The sequence below is a fragment of the Haematobia irritans genome, chromosome 2 (genome assembly GCF_050003625.1).
Source record: "Haematobia irritans isolate KBUSLIRL chromosome 2, ASM5000362v1, whole genome shotgun sequence".
In the NCBI taxonomy this organism is placed as follows: domain Eukaryota; kingdom Metazoa; phylum Arthropoda; class Insecta; order Diptera; family Muscidae; genus Haematobia; species Haematobia irritans.
The window spans coordinates 213,568,668-213,588,736 of record NC_134398.1 but is presented as its reverse complement, the minus strand read 5'-3'; the positions used below and the strand labels follow the sequence as shown (position 1 = coordinate 213,588,736).

The 20,069-nt window shown below is 36.4% G+C and overlaps 2 protein-coding genes across 2 annotated transcripts in view; one reads left to right on the top strand and one right to left on the bottom strand.

The window, feature by feature from the left end:
- Positions 1 to 14: 14 nt before the first annotated feature.
- On the bottom strand, positions 15 to 2,458 carry mEFTs (elongation factor Ts, mitochondrial). Its single transcript, XM_075297361.1, has 4 exons — positions 2,271 to 2,458; positions 1,441 to 1,713; positions 788 to 1,036; positions 15 to 730 (listed from the first exon to the last, which is right to left on the bottom strand). Exons 2-4 carry the CDS (start codon positions 1,606 to 1,608, stop codon positions 218 to 220), a joined length of 930 nt encoding a protein of 309 aa, XP_075153476.1. The 5' UTR covers positions 1,609 to 1,713; positions 2,271 to 2,458; the 3' UTR covers positions 15 to 217.
- The window catches only part of Dhc36C (Dynein heavy chain at 36C), a 180,810-nt gene continuing 162,665 nt past the window's right edge, over positions 1,925 to 20,069 (top strand). Inside the window, exons 1-6 of the mRNA XM_075297362.1 lie at positions 1,925 to 2,022; positions 7,949 to 8,248; positions 9,945 to 10,194; positions 10,287 to 10,502; positions 16,572 to 16,734; positions 16,800 to 17,033. Of these exons, the coding sequence (XP_075153477.1) occupies positions 2,001 to 2,022; positions 7,949 to 8,248; positions 9,945 to 10,194; positions 10,287 to 10,502; positions 16,572 to 16,734; positions 16,800 to 17,033 (1,185 nt within the window). The 5' untranslated portion in view covers positions 1,925 to 2,000. The remainder of the gene's footprint in view (positions 2,023 to 7,948; positions 8,249 to 9,944; positions 10,195 to 10,286; positions 10,503 to 16,571; positions 16,735 to 16,799; positions 17,034 to 20,069) is intronic.

Genomic DNA, 20,069 nt, shown 5'->3' with positions numbered 1-20,069 from the left:
AGAATATCCCATAATTATTTTTGAACTATATTCTATATTACCTTTATATTGATTTATTTGAATAATTTTTGCAACAATAACAATCATTGGTAAGACAATTACCTTTAAAGCTGATAATTTTAAGCGAGTTGTTCTACGAATAATTTGTCTTCCCATAACTTTAAAATATTTTTGGCTGTTACTTAACATCACCATCCATTCTATTTAGGCGCATTTGTCAATTGCTCATTTTGGCTTGTTCCAGATCATCATTTGCCGCCACTTCACCACACTCAAATCGATGATAATCAATAATAGAGAGATTATTTTCCTTCAATACTTCACCCACTGTCTTATCATCATCGATTAAATACTCCTGATGTATTAGACAAGTTTCCTCATCTTTATTGGCATTGGGTTCATCTTTACCCTCTTCACCAACTTTTTTGGGATTCATACCAACAATATGTTGGCAAAGATTCTTTTGTAATTCTTCTTCAACATTATTGCCACGGAATGCAACAAGAGCGCCATATTTACCCAATTGTGTGACATTTTGTGGGCAACTAGCTGCTACTGTTTGTGGATGAGCATAGCCAGATAGACGTAAATCATTATTGACCTTGAAACATATGGCCCTTTTTATGGATGCGTTTTCTCCCACTGTGCCAATCAACAATGCCAAATGATCGGCCAATGATTTGCCATCGGGTGTACGAAGATTTTTTAAAGCCTCTGCTTCGAAACCAGACTGGAATTGAGAATTTATTAAAACCATCGCAAATTTAAGGAATATTTTATTTCTTACCTTCCACAAATCTCCATCGAATTGTGTTAGCTCTGTGTATTGAGCACATACACGAGATACATGATCAACAAAATTTTTGAAATTTTCATTACGGGCAACAAAATCTGTCTCGCAATTTACTTCTACCATAGCTCCAATATTACCACGAACCAAAACACCTACTAAACCTTGGGCTGTTGCTCTTTCTGCCAATTTGGTTGCCTTGGACCAGCCAAGACTTTGAGCTTGTTCTTTCAACCATTTTTCAGCCTGAAATAGAAAATTCCCATTTTGGGTAAAAACATTATTAGTAATTGGTCAACGTAATAGATCCAGATGTAATGGAAGGGCATTAAGTATTTCATGACGATAATATAGAAGGAGGATTGAAATAATTCAAGGTACTATGTTCGATTTTTTTTCCACAAAAATCTAAGTTAAAATAACGATGGTTGGATTCTTATCCAATCTTGTAAAAAACTGGAATGGAAAAGTTTTAAAACATTGCCACAAACCAGTAACCCTGGGAAAAGGCTGATTTTCGGCTCGAAAATCGAACATGACAATAATCAAGGACAGACATACTTATTGGAAAGAGTTACAGGCCTTACTCACTTAAATCTATACTATTTATTTTTCAGAGATTCATTCTCATCAACTTGAGGCATACTTACCAAGTTAATATCATTATTGTGCAATTCCAATGCCTTCTTACAATTGGCAAAAGTATAGCCGGTCTTTTTCCTTAATGTTGCCAAAGCACTGCTACTGCTTTTTCCCGCTCCAGAATAAGCGATACGGGTACAATGTAGGAATCTTGTGAACTGTTGAAATACCACCATTGTTTCTTTTTTTATTTTTTCAGGTTACTTAGTTTTTATTAACTTGTTGATTTCTTTTTAGTTTGTTTGTTTTTTCCGTATGAAGAATTCTGATTTTCCCGACTCCTTGGAAACCATGAAAAACAAATAATAGAATATTTGTTTATTTTAAAAGGAACGTCATTAGAAGGAAAATTTCAAGGAATATAGACAAGTCATTGAAGTGGATTTTTTTATACATATTTTATGAAAAAAGGAGATTTTATCAAATATTGTGAAGAAAAAAATAAAATATTGTGAAAAAGCACAAGAATATCAAGAATATTTACGTAAAAGGCCAATAAAAATAGAGCCAACGACTAATAACTATTTGAATGCCGGTTTTGTAATTACATATTAGGGAGTTTCTTAAAATGAAGCGCAACTCGGATTCTGGTAAATATAAATGATATTGTTATTATTTAAAAATATTTTGGATTTAGGAATAGTCTTATATTTGGGGGCCTTAAAGGTATACATATTTTAAAGTACAAACTGCACAAAATATTTTCATCTAAACATTACTCGGTGCAAAGGGAACCCAAGCAATATTTCAACTTTTAGTGTCCTATGGAATTACATGGAAACCAACTATGTATACACCTTTCATACTGGTCAAGGCCAATTTGTCTCATTCCACTTACCACTACAATTAATCAATGGTGATTGACTTCTCAGCTGTATATTATTGGTTTATCACAATATTATGTCCAGGAAGCAAGTATTCAAGGGATTTCATTAACAATTTCTTGAAATTTCCTTGTTTTTTTGTTGGTTGCACAATAGACAAGACTCGGAGAGGACCGGCAACGTGAGAGAATATGACAAATGACAATTGCGCATTGTTGCCACACCTAACGATTTATTGCAGTATTGAAAAGTTGCCAGATTCCTACTTCTATGACATCTGCTTCATGATAAAATAAAGAAGTAGCAGCTGGAGGCAGAGCACTAGTAAAAAACAAAAAATAATGAAAAACTTAAACATGGGAGCATTTTACCCTGCCAACATTTTTTGAATTTGGGGGCGCTTCTGAGAATCCCCACTACGTTGAAAACAGTCGTATACGATATCCAAAACTCGTCGGAAAAGCGCCGTCACTATTGAGAAGTTGTACCACGCCAAGTTACTACAAAAAGTATCGCATGAGTGCAATTATTAGGTGCCTTTTTTAATAAATTTAGAACGACGCCAATAAGAGCCCCTTCAAACAATCAGAAAAAGTGCATTGTAAGATAATTGTAAAAGAATCATTGTGGTCAAGTAAAACACGATTGTTTAGATGTTTATTAATTTTATTAAACATTTATAAATTCTCATAAATATAACATTTATACGACTATCACATCACATTTAACATATTTTTATGCATTAATAAAAGATTGATGTTGAGTTACAAGTTGCAAATTACATTTTGTAGCGTCTATCAGCGAGTGCTTTTATTCCCAATGGAGGCAGCGTGTCTGGAAAAATATTTGAAAAACTATCACTTTATTCCATTTGGAAAGTAAAAAATTGTTCACCAATGTAGCTTTCACAATTTTAAGCGAAATAACTATGTTTTCAGCACTTCATTATCATTTTATTTAAATAAATTATAAGAAGCTAGTTGTGCTTGGTGTTTCACAAAATATAAAATGGCTCTTGTAACAATAGTGATGGCAAAATACTTTCATGCGAATAGTGATGGCAAAATACTATCACAGTTGGCGATTGTTGCAGTGTCACTTACGAGTCTGTGGTAGCGATGAGGATGAAATGGAACTTTGAAATGTTGGCAGGGTTATTAGTGTTCCAATAAATATTATTATGTTTGGCTTAAAACTAACTGTTGAACTGTACGTTTGCTTTTGCCTTTTGCATTTGGCCAATACAAAGCCATCTCCAACATGTGAAAACATAAAACAAAGTCATATGTACACACCAAAGACAATACAATTTAGAAGATGGGAAATTGGTTTCCCAAAATTCGGCATACCAAATGTTGCATTGACGGTGCTAGGCCCATACATGTTTGTAATTTTTTATTTGCATTTTCTTTAATGAAAAACATAAATTTCGAGCAATAAATAAAACATTATATTTTCCCGTTTGTTCCAAGATGTTTCCAAGTTTTAATTTCTTTTTATTTGCATTTTTATTTGTCGAACCAAAGGCGTAATTCGCTTTACAGACTATCAGTTATTCCGGACGACAGTGCTCGTGTCGAACATATCCCATATATTGTGCACATTATAAGTTAAGTCCGAAGGCATAATCGATACTGCTGCATGTTTATGGGATCGATAACACATTAACCGATTATTTACGACATTCCGTCCGGAATAGCTGATAGTCTGTAAAGCGCATAAATGACAAGTAGGGACCTAGCGCCGTCATTGGTTTGATCATAGAGAATGAAAACACAAGAGAACGAAACTCTGAAGCGAAACTGCTCAGTAGGTGACAGTCATGAGTAAAATTTCTCTAATATCCTGCAGTTTTTGTCGGCACTTCTCTCAAATATCATACAGTTTGCGTCATCGTCACCCAGTTCAGTTCTCTATCGGCTTTACGAAACGTAAGGAAAATAGGATTTAAAGTAGAGGTGTTCACGTGACACGAAATTGTCGTGACTCACGAAAATTTTCGTGATTCGTGAGTCACGCTCATGACATGACAACAGCGTAAGTGTGCGTTAGCGTGATTAACAAACCAAAATGTCGTGCGTGAGCGTGAGTCACGAAAATAGTATCTTCGTGAGTGTGCGTGAGTAACGAATTACACTCACGAAAATATTCCTGCTCACCAACATAAAACGCTTAAGAGTTAAATTCAATTACAATTCTAGTGACACCTGGGAAGTTAAGAGTTTAATAACACTCTCGATTTTAATAATGCTCATGTTTTCAGACACTTCGGTAAGGTAAATTAATCATAAAATTATTCGTGAGTCACGACGTTTTCGTGCGTGAGTACAAATTTTCTTCTCGTGAGTTTGCGTGAGTCCTACCAAAAAATATCGTGCTTGAGTGTGCGTGAGTATGATTTTTCCGTCGTGAATGTGCGTAAGCGTGAGTAAACTATTACTCACGTGCACACCTCTAGTAAATTAATCATAAAATTAGTCGTGAGTCACGATATTTTTCGTGAGTCACGGTATTTTTCGTGACTCACGACGTTTTCTTGCGTGAGTAAAAATTTTCTTTTCGTGAGTGTGCGTGAGTCCTACCAAAAAAATATCGTGCGTGAGTATGATTTTTCCGTCGTGAGTGTGCGTGAGCGTGAGTAAACTATTACTCACGTACACACCTTTAATTTAAAGCCTACTTTGTAGTAACAAATGTTCTTTTTTTATAAATGTTTTCATTCCATTAAATTTTGTGGCAGACAATTTGAAATTATAACTGTCGATGCCTTTATAATGAATTTATCAAAACAATGCTTCGACCGCAACGTCGGTAATACCAAAGCTGCAGGCATTGTGCGACATCTACACGGTTGAAAAATACTGTTTTTCATATGTTTGGCTATAAACATTATATGTTTGGAACACAAATTTTTAAACACAATATTTTTGAGTGCAAGCATATAATGTTCATAAACTAGCATAACATGTTTGGGACATATATGTTAATATGTTAGAACATATTATGTTTGGGACATAAAATGTTTGTAAATATAATATGCTTGGATGCAAACATATATTAATTTAGATATAGCCTATAAACATATATGTGTTTAGTAGCTTGGAGCGCTATTTAACAGGGAGCGATATTGAATTAAGTTGGTGGTTGTTGCTTGTTATTACCAAATTAACATTTTATTTTTCCTTGGGCAATTGATCAGCTACTTCTTTGATCCTTACAAACTGTGTGGTCCGCTGTTCGAATCCCCGTCCGGCAAAAGGTAAAATTAAAATAAAAAAAATCATACAATTGAATAATTTCTTCTACAATGTTTGTATTAAGGTGGGTATTAAGTTCGAGTTTAGCCGCTAAAAACGTCATTTTTTCACGATTACTTTTCTTTAATAACACTTTTTGAGGAATACAAACTTTGTGAAAACTTGCTTTGGGCTATTCCCCATCAAGTTATAATGAAATCTGCAACAAATATGTATAATTTTATGCATTTTTTTACTGATTTAGTTTTCACTTTAGTGAAAAAACTCGAACTTAATACCCACCTTTACAGAAAAAGGTGCTAAGAACTAAAAAATCTCGTGGAAGTGCGAAAGATGTGGGGGAATATACAATTGGGCAGAAACAAAATTTTGAGCATTCAGGTCGAAAACCTATGTTGTCAGCACCTATATTACCTGTTTATTTTCATAATTCATTATGATTGTAAATATATAAATAAATAAATAAAATTTTGAGAATTTTTTTTTAAGCATATAATAATTTTGGGTGCAAAATGCTTCCAAACATATTATATGTTCATATAATAACATATTGTTGTTTTGGAAGACAACATTATTGAATTTGGATGCAAAAATACAAAATGTTTGGAACTTAGACTACCCAAACATATATTGTTTAGACCAATATGCTTTCAAACATATTATATATTGGAAGAGATCAAACATATAAATGTTTGGGCAATACCCAAAAATGTATATGCTTGAAGCAAAATATGTTTGGGAGTATATGTTACAGAAGCGATTTTTTGTGAGCGTGTACACGGTTGACATTTGTTTTCTTCGCAGAAGAGAACTTTTCGTCCTCTTGTTTTTTCATTCTCTCTGGTTTGATGTTCTAGCAGTCAATTTCCCATTGTCTTTGGTACACACGCATCCACACATGTATTGACAATGAAAATAACCTCTCGTTTAATAAATAAAACTGCAGTTTTACTAAAACCCCATTGTTGAAATACACCACGGGCTAGGTTGTATTTCCCAAATGTATTGAAATTAATTGAGATTCCATAAAATAAAATTTTAGAATCAGTTCAGATTTTTTAGAATTGTGGCCTTTAACCGGCGGCAAAGCCATCACACATTGAGGTATTTTGGTCCATTCCGGGCGAAACGCCGTGTTGACATGATCGAGCTTTGCTGAGTAATATAGTGATAAGAAATAGCTTTTTAACTTATTTTTGTCATATTTTTTTTTCTTCATATTGTTGAGTTGGAGTTGAGTGTTCGTTAAGTATGATAGCAATTTGAAATTGATTTTTAATTTACTCTTATTTTCATCTGTTAATAAAATTGAATTAACCTAAATTGGTTTAAGGTACAACAATTTTTAGCCGATGTAGATTTTTATAATATTTAAAGAATTCCGAAAAAAATTCCGAAAAAAAAATTCTAAATTTTTAAATCCCGAATGACAGCCCTAATATGTACACAAAAAAATTTCTGATTCAATGACGAAATTAGTTGATCCAATTAATTTTTTAATTGAAATGTCTTCAATCACAGAAATGATAGTATCAATTAAAATTAATTGATCCAATTAAAGAGTTAATTGATACTATTAATTTTTGTGATTAATGTTTGTTTCCATTAAAAAATTTACTGAATCAATTAAATTTTTAATTCAATATTTTTTCAAACTCAATTATGATTTTAAGGCCGGTACTATGTTCATTATTGCGAAAAATTTTATAGAAACCATTATTTCGCACATAGAAAGCGGTGTTTATTTAGGTAACTTGGAGCGCTATTTTACAGGGAGCGATATTGAATTAAGTTGGTGGTTGCTGCTTGCTATTACAAAATTAACATTTTATTTTCCTTGGGCAATTGATCTGCTACTCCTTTGATCCTTTGTATAGTTTCGGAACAAAAATATAATCCGTGTTTGTGTTATAAACCCACACAAATAGTTTTAATAAATAAATTATTTCTTAATTCACATTGCAAATGGCGCCATGCTATAAACGTCAGTTTTTCAACTCGAAAACAACAAAGTACCACAAATGGAAAAATTTCGCTAGTTTTTCGCATTTTTTAATTTTGTATGGAGTTTCAACGCGAAAACCGAACAGAGTACCGGCTTTTAATTGGAAAAATTTTCGAGAAATTTTTTCTGTGTAGGATTGTTTGCCTATTGTGAATTGTCCAAGGTTTATGGCAATGATATCCTATGCAATTCACAATTGCAACATTTATTTACTGGATTGTTCACAATGATTTACTGTGGCCACGAACCTAATGCTATCGTTTCTCCGACTAAGTCACACATTAAGATATGTTGTACAACCACGAAATGACCATGAAAAGTGGTTTCATTCTAATGGGAAGTAGTATTTATCAAAGTGCATATTTCTAATTTCATAAACTAAATTGAAAAACTATAGATACATGGTGTAAGTATCCGTTTTCCATTTCAGCTCAACCCAAATACTATTCGCCACAAGGAACAAGTAGTGGTACGAGTTCGGTTAAGAGACCATGTACTAAACAGAAACTCGTTTATAATCGTCCCAAACCGGATATACTCCATAGTATATTGAATTCCAAAGCAAATCCCCAATGTAAGTCAAGACGTCTCTGGTATGAATTAAATATGCCCGAATGCACGAGTGAATTATTCGATGGGAGAATGTTATCAACAACCATTCCGGAAAATTTACTCTGTCACACCAAAGATATGCGACCAAAACGTAAGGTACCGGCCAAAAAGAAAGAAAGTAAGTATTTTGTCCTGAATATACAGCTTCAGGCTGTTTCACAGTCGGAGATAAAAGTTCATAGGAACTTATTAGTGCGGGACGAATAGGCTATAACAAATGTGTATTGCTTACACTTGATTACACACCAAGTGCTCGAGTGTTTGCTCGAATGATGATGTTGGCCATTGAACAAATTCGTTTGTCTACTATGTCAATTGGAATTGAGTTTCCAAGCAAACAATTTGGGCTGTAATTCAAAGAAGAGAAGGTATTAAATTTATTTCAGTGTTAAGGTATTCCTTATCCTTAAGCTCAATGACAAGGGACTTCCTTTTTATAGCCGAGTCCGAACGGCGTTCCACATTGCAGTGAAACCACTTAGAGAAGCTTTGAAACCCTCAGAAATGTCACCAGCATTACTGAGTTGGGATAATCCACCGCTGAAAAACTTTTTGGAGTTCGGTCGAAGCAGGAATCGAACCCACGACCTTGTGTATGCAAGGCGGGCATGCTAACCATTGCACCACGGTGGCTCCCCACTTACTTCGCTGTATAAATCACTACGATAAAGGGAGTAAACCTGCTCCATTGTAAGATATCAATTTCTGAGGGTTTCAAAGCTTCTCTATGTGGTTTCACTGCAATGTGGAATGCCTTTCGGACTCGGCTATAAAAAGGAGGTCCCTTGTCATTGAGCTTAACATGGAATCCTGCAGCACTCAGTGATAAGAGAGAAGTTCACCAATGTGGTATTACAATGGACTGAATAGTCTAAGTGAGCCTGATACATCGGGCTGCCACCTAACCTAACCTATGTGGCTTCTTGTTCCGATATGCTATTTCACCAAGATGATGCCAAATCGTTCCACCATGGTTAATTGGTTATATTGATAACTTTCTCCGAGTATTTCCGGGAGGCTCTTTTTTCTTTGTCACGTCCCATCCCTTTTCGCTCTCGATCAGGTGCACAATGTTCGCCTGAATGCTGAGCGGTATCGAAAATAGTACACCACCGTATCTCTGATTTTCTGATAATCGGTTTACGTACATCTAGAGTAAGTTCCATTGCTCCAGAACTGTTTATACGGTGCCATAACCTCACATGTGACTCCGATGGATTTCTTCTAAAGAAGAGCTATATCTTTTGCACGATAACGGCTATAAAAACTCATTGACACCTTTTGCTGGGTTTCCGACCGTTACATAATCGCTCGAATTTCATCTTCCGGAACTATACTATGGCACTTTTGTCAAAATTTGAACATATTCTGAGGTTACATTCCGCCAGATTTCTTAAACTCACATTCGGTACTCAAGGTATTTTTGATTGAGTACTACTTTTGAATCAGTATCATCTCACACTATCACTTGCAAGGTGTGTCACGTTCCATCTCTTTTCGCTCTTGATCTGGTCATCGCAATGATCGCCTGATCGTTAAACGCAAGCTCCGATTTCCTGATAGGGTGCTCCTCTTCATCCCGTTACACAGATTCGTTGAACCTGCCTATATGACTCCGTTAGTTCCATTAACCCAGGACTGTATTTTTGAGGCCATAACCTCACATTCGACATTGATGGTTTCCTTCGAATGCGTAGCTCTTCTTATACAGGATAGCTACAATAATAGCTCATTGAAATTTTCTGCTGGGTTTTCATACAAATACGCTTTGGTCTATCTATGCTCTCTTCCGTTTTAATCGAATTCCTTTGCAGGACGTCCTTCATACATGCAAATGCGTTTGGAAAGAGAAAACTTTCGTAAAAAGTTGGTAGAATTAATTGCCCGTAAAGACGATGAAGATGAGAATGCCGATGGAGGCGCTGATAATGGTGCTGCCGCTATGGACTTTGAAGGTGACTTTCCTAACAAACAGGAAAAGGAGGTGTTACGTTATTACTATTACATTAAGCATGGCATTGATACCATTCACGTTTCACCAATGAGCAAACCAGTGTTGAACAGGTAAGGGCAGGATGATTGATAGAGGAAAGTGGAATCTTTATCTCACAATCATTATCGAATAATTGCTTGTAAATTCTTTCTATGTCAATCAGAATTAAAAGTCAAATACCTCCAGTTCTTAATAAATGGGAGAATGCCTTGAATGAAAATATCAATGAGATCAAATCGGATTATGTGTTGTCCATGAAAAAAGCTGTGGTTGATTTTGTTCTTCAAAATTCTTTGGCCACTTTACGAAAAGATACGAAATTGGCACTGACAAAAGAACGAATGGAGGTAAATGCCATGAGCAATAAATGGAGATATAGGTAAGTTTTGAAATTTCATTTTAGATCAACAGAGTTCGTAAAGTATATTTATTAAAAACATTTTTCTATCAAGTTTCTTTTTAAGAAATGTCCTTTATCGATACAAATGCCAAAGATCTTAGTTAGTCATTATAGAGAGTTTACTTAGAAAGAAGAATTAACTTCGACCAAAAAGATGAGAATGCAAAATACCAAGGCAAACATTTTTTTCAAAAACTTTCTTATAATTTTGTTTGTTTTTGGAATTTCCATCGTTTTTTTGCACAAATTTCCTATTGGCAACTTTTAAATTCTTCCCTAAATTAATTCAAAACTTTAAATACAATAATGAAAAGTCAATGTGCCTTCAAATTCTCATTCACTTTAGATTTGTTTTATACTTCGCTTTACACTTTATGCACCCTTGCCATCCACGAAAAAAAAAATAGTAGTAAGTTTCTCCTCATACATTCAAATTTAATCGCAAGTATACCATTCAAATTCAAACATATATAAATCCTTGGTTGCTCCTTCCTCATGGACCTGAGTGTGTGTGAGTTGGTTTACTTTGTCAATTTCTGTAAATGAAAGCAAATCTACATTCGCATAAGGAAGGTTCTTGCACTCCATCATACTTACGTTCCTAGCAGTTTCCTTACATCTATACACTAAGAAAAATTGGCCTAAACATAAAGATTATTATAGAACTTTGATATTAGTGTAGGGACTTGTTTGTTATTTTAAATAACAAAACAAAACAAGATAATTATTTTACAATTTATGAAGGATTATAAAAAACAAGTATATACGGCCGTAAGTTCGGCCAGGCCGAAGCTTATGTACCCTCCATCATGGATTGCGTAGAAACTTCTTCTAAACACTGCCACCCACAATCGAATTACTTAAGTTGCGGTAACGCTTGCCGATGGCAAGGTATCTTAAAACCTCCTAACACCATCTTCTAAATTGTATGTAAGTCCATACGTGGTATATATAAAATCAAAAGATCGATCCAATACGTATATAATTCAGTTTGACAAAGTAGACATAACATTTTGACAAAATTTTCTACAGAAATAAAATTTTAACAAAATTTTCTATAGAAATAAAATTTTCTATAGAAATAAAAATTTTCACAAGATTTTCTATAGAAAGAAAATTTTGACAAAAATGTCTACAGAAATAAAATTTTAACAAAATTTTCTATAGAAATAAACTTTTGACAAAATTTTCTATAGAAATAAAATCTTGGTAGATTATTTTTGGCTCGAGTGGCAACCATGATTATGAACCGAATAAAATTTGAACAAAATTTTCTATAGAAATAAAATTTTGACAATGATGAAAATTTTATTATGAACCGAATAAAATTTTAACAAAATTTTCTCTAGAAATAAAATTTTGACAACATTTTCTATAGAAATAAAATTTTGGTAGATTATTTTTGGCTCTAGTGGCAACCATGATTATGAACCAATATGGACCAATTTTTGTGTGATTGGACCAATTTTGGTATGGTTGTTAGCGACCATATACTAACACCACGTTCCTAATTTGAACCGGATCGGATGAAATATTCTTCTCTTAGAGGCTCCACAAACCAAATCTGGGGATCGGTTTATATGGGGGCTATATATAATTATGACCGATGTGAACCAATTTTTGCATGGTTGTTAGAGACCATATACCAACATCATGTACCAAATTTCAGCCGGATCGGATGAAATTTGCTTCTCTTTGAGGCTCCGCAAGCCAAATCTGGGGATCGGTTTATATGGGGGCTATATATAATTATGGACCGATATGGACCAATTTTTGCATGGTTGTTAGAGTCCATATACCAACACCATGTACCAAATTTCAGCCGGATCGGATGAAATATGCTTCTGTTAGAGGCTCCACAAGCCAAATCTGGGGATCGGTTTATATGGGGGCTATGTATAATTAAGGACCGATATGGACCAATTTTTGCATGGTTATTAGAAACCATATACCAACACCATGTACCAAATTTCAGCCGGATCGGATGAAATATTCTTCTCTTAGAGGCTCCACAAACCAAATCTGGGGATCGGTTTATATGGGGGCTATATATAATTCTGGACCGATGTGGACCAATTTTTGCATGGTTGTTAGAGACCATATACCAACATCATGTACCAAATTTCAGCCGGATCGGATGAAATTTGCTTCTCTTTGAGGCTCCGCAAGCCAAATCTGGGGATCGGTTTATATGGGGGCTATATATAATTATGGACCGATATGGACCAATTTTTGCATGGTTGTTAGAGTCCATATACCAACACCATGTACCAAATTTCAGCCGGATCGGATGAAATATGCTTCTGTTAGAGGCTCCACAAGCCAAATCTGGGGATCGGTTTATATGGGGGCTATATATAATTAAGGACCGATATGGACCAATTTTTGCATGGTTATTAGAAACCATATACCAACACCATGTACCAAATTTCAGCCGGATCGGATGAAATATTCTTCTCTTAGAGGCTCCACAAACCAAATCTGGGGATCGGTTTATATGGGGGCTATATATAATTCTGGACCGATGTGGACCAATTTTTGCATGGTTGTTAGAGACCATATACCAACATCATGTACCAAATTTCAGCCGGATCGGATGAAATTTGCTTCTCTTTGAGGCTCCGCAAGCCAAATCTGGGGATCGGTTTATATGGGGGCTATATATAATTATGGACCGATATGGACCAATTTTTGCATGGTTGTTAGAGTCCATATACCAACACCATGTACCAAATTTCAGCCGGATCGGATGAAATATGCTTCTGTTAGAGGCTCCACAAGCCAAATCTGGGGATCGGTTTATATGGGGGCTATATATAATTATGGACCGATATGGACCAATTTTTGCATGGTTATAGAAACCATATACCAACACCATGTACCAAATTTCAGCCGGATCGGATGAAATATTCTTCTCTTAGAGGCTCCACAAACCAAATCTGGGGATCGGTTTATATGGGGGCTATATATAATTATGGACCGATGTGGACCAATTTTTGCATGGTTGTTAGAGACCATATACCAACATCATGTACCAAATTTCAGCCGGATCGGATGAAATATTCTTCTCTTAGAGGCTCCACAAACCAAATCTGGGGATCGGTTTATATGGGGGCTATATATAATTATGGACCGATGTCGACCAATTTTTGCATGAATGTTAGAGACCATATACTAACACCATGTACCAAATTTCAGCCGGATCGGATTAAATATGCTTCTCTTAGAGACTCCACAAGCCAAATCTGGGGATCGGTTTATATGGGGGCTATGTATAATTATGGACCGATATGGACCAATTTTTGCATGGTTGTTAGAAACCATATACCAACACCATGTACCAAATTTCAGCCGGATCGGATGAAATATTCTTCTCTTAGAGGCTCCACAAACCAAATCTGGGGATCGGTTTATATGGGGGCTATATATAATTATGGACCGATGTGGACCAATTTTTGCATGGTTGTTAGAGACCATATACCAACATCATGTACCAAATTTCAGCCGGATCGGATGAAATTTGCTTCTCTTTGAGGCTCCGCAATCCAAATCTGGGGATCGGTTTATATGGGGGCTATATATAATTATGGACCGATGTCGACCAATTTTTGCATGAATGTTAGAGACCATATACTAACACCATGTACCAAATTTCAGCCGGATCGGATTAAATATGCTTCTCTTAGAGACTCCACAAGCCAAATCTGGGGATCGGTTTATATGGGGGCTATTTATAATTATGGACCGATATGGACCAATTTTTGCATGGTTGTTAGAGTCCATATACCAACACCATGTACCAAATTTCAGCCGGATCGGATGAAATATGCTTCTGTTAGAGGCTCCACAAGCCAAATCTGAGGGTCCCTTTATATGGGGGCTATACGTAAAAGTGGACCGATATGGCCCATTTTCAATACCGTCCGACCTACATCGATAACAACTACTTGTGCCAAGTTTCAAGTCGATAGCTTGTTTCGTTCGGAAGTTAGCGTGATTTCAACAGACGGACGGACGGACATGCTTAGATCGACTCAGAATTTCACCACGACCCAGAATATATATACTTTATGGGGTCTTAGAGCAATATTTCGATGTGTTACAAACGGAATGACAAAGTTAATATACCCCCATCCTATGATGGAGGGTATAAAAATCAGGAGATCGGTCTATATGGGGGCTATACCAAAACATGGACCGATTTACACCATTTTCGACACCTGTATTTGTGGTCTAAAAATACCTCTAGATTTCCAATGTAAGAGAAATCGTTTCTACCATTTCTAGAAGCCTGGTCCTAAATACCTTTAGATTTGCAATATTAGGCAAATCGAATAAAAACTACGGTTTCTAGAAGCCCAAGATCCCAAAATGGGGGATCAGTTTAATGGGAGCTATATCAAAATATGGACCGATATAGCCCATCTTCGAATTTGGCCTGCGTGTAGACAAAAGACGAATCTGCGCCAAATTTCAGGACGATAGCGCCATTATTGAAGACTGTAGCGTGATTACAACAGAGAGACAGATGGCCAGACGGACATGCTTATATCATCTTAGAATTTCTCTACTTCATATGGTCGGAAATCGGAATAACTGATAGTCTGTAAAGCGCATAAGAGGAATTCTAGAATGCCATATTCATTAGAATGACCAAAAATTTGAATAAAATAAAAGTATTTTAGATAGTCTAGATTTCATCTGAATTTTACGAAACTTTCGGTTTCATTTGTTTTCAGTGTACCGTCATCTTATTCTGTTCCCATTTTGTCTGGTTATTTCTTTTTTCCCCATTTATATTCCATAAATTTTATAAGTTATGCATCGCTTATTTTATAAGACAACAATTTGATTGAGTCAAATTCGTTTCCGCATCCTCTTTTTTTTGGAGGGAGTGGTAGAGTTGTTGCGGTGACATTCCAATGAAGCTACCGTTGAAGGTAGACAAAAAAAGATTTATGTGGTATTTTATGGAATTTATTATAACTTAAAATAGGATTTCATTCTATTATAAGGACAGGACTTGTGTTGAAGACTGAATTTTAGGATAGGATTTAAAAAATAATTGCTTTGTGGGGGAGGAATTGCGGAGAGGAATGTACGGATGTCGCATGAAAACGATGTAGAGTACACTTATAAAAATTATGTTATAGTTGCAATGATTTTAAGTTCTAAATTTTAGTATACAAAATTGATTTATAAAAAGTTGGAAGTACAGTTCTCAACTACAATAAAATACGAGGGTGCACAAAGAGCGCTTAACCTCATCACCAGAGCTATTCGCTATCGGGTAGTATATTCTCGCCCAGATTGGGCACATGAAATGAAAAGTCTCAGAAGTGGACATCAACGGTCTCCTAAATTTTGTCCACATGTTCATTTTAATGTGTTTACTTAGTAATGTTGGACATTATAGTTCAGTGTAGTGATCGCTCACTTCAGCCCTTTTTCGATCAACGAACTAGTTCGGTCAGTTAGTTCATTAGTTCACTTTCGGTCAGTGACCGGTTCATTTCAACTTCTGTTGTTGCTTTCTTCCAGTTCATCATAGAAGATACATATTAGCCTTGCGTTGATTTATTCATCCCAAAAATCACATTCAAAAAGAATCCCGAACAGCTTATGTGTAAAAAAGACCGATATAAGCGTAATGGCAGAAAATTATGCAATTTTTAAGGAAAGCGAAAATAACTGAGTGAACAAACTGATACAATGTGCTTAGTTGGCTAAACTGACATGAACGGAAAAGAACGATAAATGTGAACTAGTTCAGCTCGCTCGTTGCAGTGAACCGTTCAATTGAACTAGTTCGTTCGTGAACTACCCAACATTATTATTTAGCAAACATCTTGCGATAACTGTGTACTTTTGAGAGGTGCGCGGTTTTCAGAGTGTCCAAGTTGAAGAGGTTTCACTGCATCTTTTCTTACCGTAGAAGCAGTGTCCACGGGTTCTAAACAATGGGAAAAGAGCAGCATCGGTTGGAGACTACATTTTTTTTGTTTTCTGGCTTATCTAACGCATTTAAATGCTACCATTTTCTTCTAGATATGATGAAAATCGATGTCGTCTTAAGAAAACCCTATTCTGTATTCATCGATCTGTGGCCAATATTTTGGAATTATGGAATACCAAATACAAGGAGATTACTTTAGTAGACGCTACAGAGTTATCCAAGGCATCTGGACCCTTTGAATTGTTTGAATTTATGGTAATTTATGAAGATATCATATTTCATCCTTTTTAGAATTGATTGAAAATCCTCCAATTTCTTAGTACACCGTTGGACGTCATGTGGAAAATACGAAAAATCTTTTAGAAAATCAATGGTATGGAGAAATTCAGACAATTCTTTTGCGGGCCAGTAACAAAGGCCAATTGCCAGATGTACGAAAAACGAAATTAATTCAACGTTTCTACAATTGTGTGGCTGCCCTAATGACCCAACAACTGGAGGATATGTGTATAAGAAGTTTAAATACATTTGCCGATTTTATCTGTGATTATGGGGTAAGTACGAGAGAAATTTAAGAAATATGCCCTTGATATCGACTAAGCAACAATTTTAGCCATAATTTCAAATTTTGTGTACGCACTGTTTTAAAATTCTCTAAATGCCGTATTACATTCATTAGGTGGTAGTTTATTACGAGTTTTTTTAAGACATAAGAGAAGTGCTACCCTACAGGAAACGGATCAACCTCAGGAGCGTGTGTGTATGGACCAGCCCCAATTCGGGTCAAAACGTATGAAAGGGACCGGTCACTTTGAAATGAGTTTGTCATTTATGTGGTAAATTTACATCTTAGTAGGACTAGCCCATAGACAGGTCCTCATGAACCAATCTAGGAAAAACTCTTAGGAATTAGGAAGAATGTCAAGTGCAAATGTTATTCCAAATGAGTGTAAAATTAGTTTGGACACAGGGATCTAAAATATTCCCAAATTCCCGAAAGCGTATTTGGGAATAGACAAAAAATATGGAGACGTGATTTTTCTAAGATGTGTGTTCTGTTTTAAAAGCAGGACAGTGACGCTACCTATTGTTGCAAAATCTTCTCCTCCCCAAAATACGTCCTATATTCACCATTTTCCGGTTCTTATATTCGACATTTGTCCTCTATGGACTTTGCGTTCTCTAGGTTAGGTTAGGTTAGGTTAGGTGGCAGCCCGATATTTCAGTCTCACTTAGACTATTCAGTCCATTGTGATACCACATTGGTGAACTTCTCTCTTATCACTGAGTCCTGTCCGATTCCATGTTAAGCTCCATTACAAGGGACCTCCGTTTTATAGCCGAGTCCGAAAGGCGTTCCACATTGCAGTGAAACCACTTAGAGAAGCTTTGGAACCCTCAGAAATGTCACCAGCATTACTGAGGTGGGATAATACACCGCTGAAAGACTTTTTGGTGTTCGATCGAAACAGGAATCGAACCCACGACCTTGTGTATGCAAGGCGGGCATGTCACCAGCATTACTGAGGTGGGATAATCCACCGCTGAAAAACTTTTTGGTGTTCGATCGAAACAGGAATCGAACCCACGACCTTGTGTATGCAAGGCGGGCATGCTAACCATTGCACCACGGTGGCTCCCATGGTGGTGTTCTCTAAGTTCACTTCCATTTGTGTCTGCGCTCTTATCGTTAGATCATTGGCGTTTACGTTTCCTTTCCGCCATGTTCAGATATACATATGATGCGGATCATGCCGAATTCCATAGGCAGGTCTGTGTGTTCTTCTAAAGTCTATATATTCTGTCAAGCTAAGCCAGGCCCTCGAATCAGTTCTTCCCCTATATGGGAGGCTCTATATCTTTTAAAAGCAGGGCAGTGACAAAGTCTTCTCTTCCTCAAAATACGTACATCATTATCGGCAGCTCAGTTTATATTTATGTGTGTTCTTGCTCTTATTGCCATTTCATCGGTCTTTGTGATTACTTTTTTCCGATATGTCCAGATATGCATATGATGCGTATCCTGTTGAATTAACCCTCAATTATCTTTCTGCGGCCTCGTATTTAATACTTCTTATTTCGCTCTCACTTCTCTTCGATTCATCGGTGTAACAGTTATTTCCTTCTGGTATCAGTTCTGGGGGTATATATTTACAACGAACTTTGTAGATCATAATTCTTCCAATGATCTAGAGAATGAAGTTTCAGTTATTGAACAGACTCCAAGGCCGAAGTTTTACTAGTTGGAGTGCATTGTCGTTGGTTGAACTGCATATATAATTCACCATGATTCAAGTGCTTGGAATTCTGAGTGGCTGAACGGTAATCCGAAGTTCCGTTGTTGATGTTCATTCAGAATTTTCGGTGATCGGCCGATACTGACCAATTTCTCAATGGTTGAGTGGTTAACGTTGAGTCGTGCTGTCGCGTGGATTCAACTACATTCTGATGGACATAAATGGATAGATCCAAAATGGGTGGCTCAACAGTAATCCGAAGTTCCGTTGTTGATGTTCATTCAGAATTTTCGGTGATCGGCCGATACTGACCAATTTCTCAATGGTTGAGTGGTTAACGTTCAGTCGTGCTGTCGCGTGGATTCAACTACATTCTGATGGACATAAATGGATAGATCCTAAATGGGCATATTTCCTAAGTTCTATGAACTCGATTGAGTCTCGAGGCATACCGGGATAAGAGGACATAAAATAGTCAATAATCTGGAAGTTTGTGGAACGGCAAGATAAGCTGAGTATGGGAGAAGTCGCACGAATTTGAAAAGACCAAAAACGTTTAAGACCAGTTTGACCCAGAGAATTCTAAAGGGGAACATAGAGATGAGCCTCGAATAAGAGGGACGAATGCTAGTGAATGTGGAGCTAGTGGAGCCACCGTGGTGCAATGGTTAGCATGCCCGCCTTGCATACACAAGGTCGTGGGTTCGATTCCTGCTTCGACCGAACACCAAAAAGTTTTTCAGCGGTGGATTATCCCACCTCAGTAATGCTGGTGACATTTCTGAGGGTTTCAAAGCTTCTCTAAGTGGTTTCACTGCAATGTGGAACACCGTTCGGACTCGGCTATAAAAAGGAGGTCCCTTGTCATTGAGCTTAACATGGAATCGGGCAGCACTCAGTGATAAAAGAGAAGTTCACCAATGTGGTATCACAATGGACTTAATAGTCTAAGTGAGCCTGATACATCGGGCTGCCACCTAACCAAGCCTAGTGAATGTAGGATGTGAAACGATAAAGACGAGCCTTTGAAGCCTTTTTACTGTCCCTCTCTCACAGGATAAAGATCTCATCATTTGAAAAGAAATATGAAGCTGAACCTGCTCTTACATTTCAGCAGATGTTGTGGGAGACCAGGAGTTAGAACGTCAAGAGAATGCTCGCTTAGATACATGTTTGTTACCACAACGTGGGAATCAGATTTGTTTATTAATACTAACCATTACTATGCGTTTTCCCCAGTTGCAGTTACATTTCAACAGGTTTTGTGGGAGACCTTGCGGAATACGCTGAGAGTACTGAGTTCCTAAATAAGCCAGGAGTTAAAATGACAAGATAAGGCTCTCTTAGATGCAT

What these genes read in the sequence shown, in the direction of transcription:
- mEFTs (XM_075297361.1), bottom strand. Translation starts at nt 1,608, where the DNA reads ATGGTGGTATTTCAACAGTTCACAAGATTCCTACATTGTACCCGTATC. An exon ending in ACAATAATGATATTAACTTG is followed by an intron (nt 1,037 to 1,440) that starts GTAAGTATGCCT and finishes TTTCTATTTCAG; the next exon opens with GCTGAAAAATGGTTGAAAGA. An exon ending in TCGATGGAGATTTGTGGAAG is followed by an intron (nt 731 to 787) that starts GTAAGAAATAAA and finishes TCTCAATTCCAG; the next exon opens with TCTGGTTTCGAAGCAGAGGC.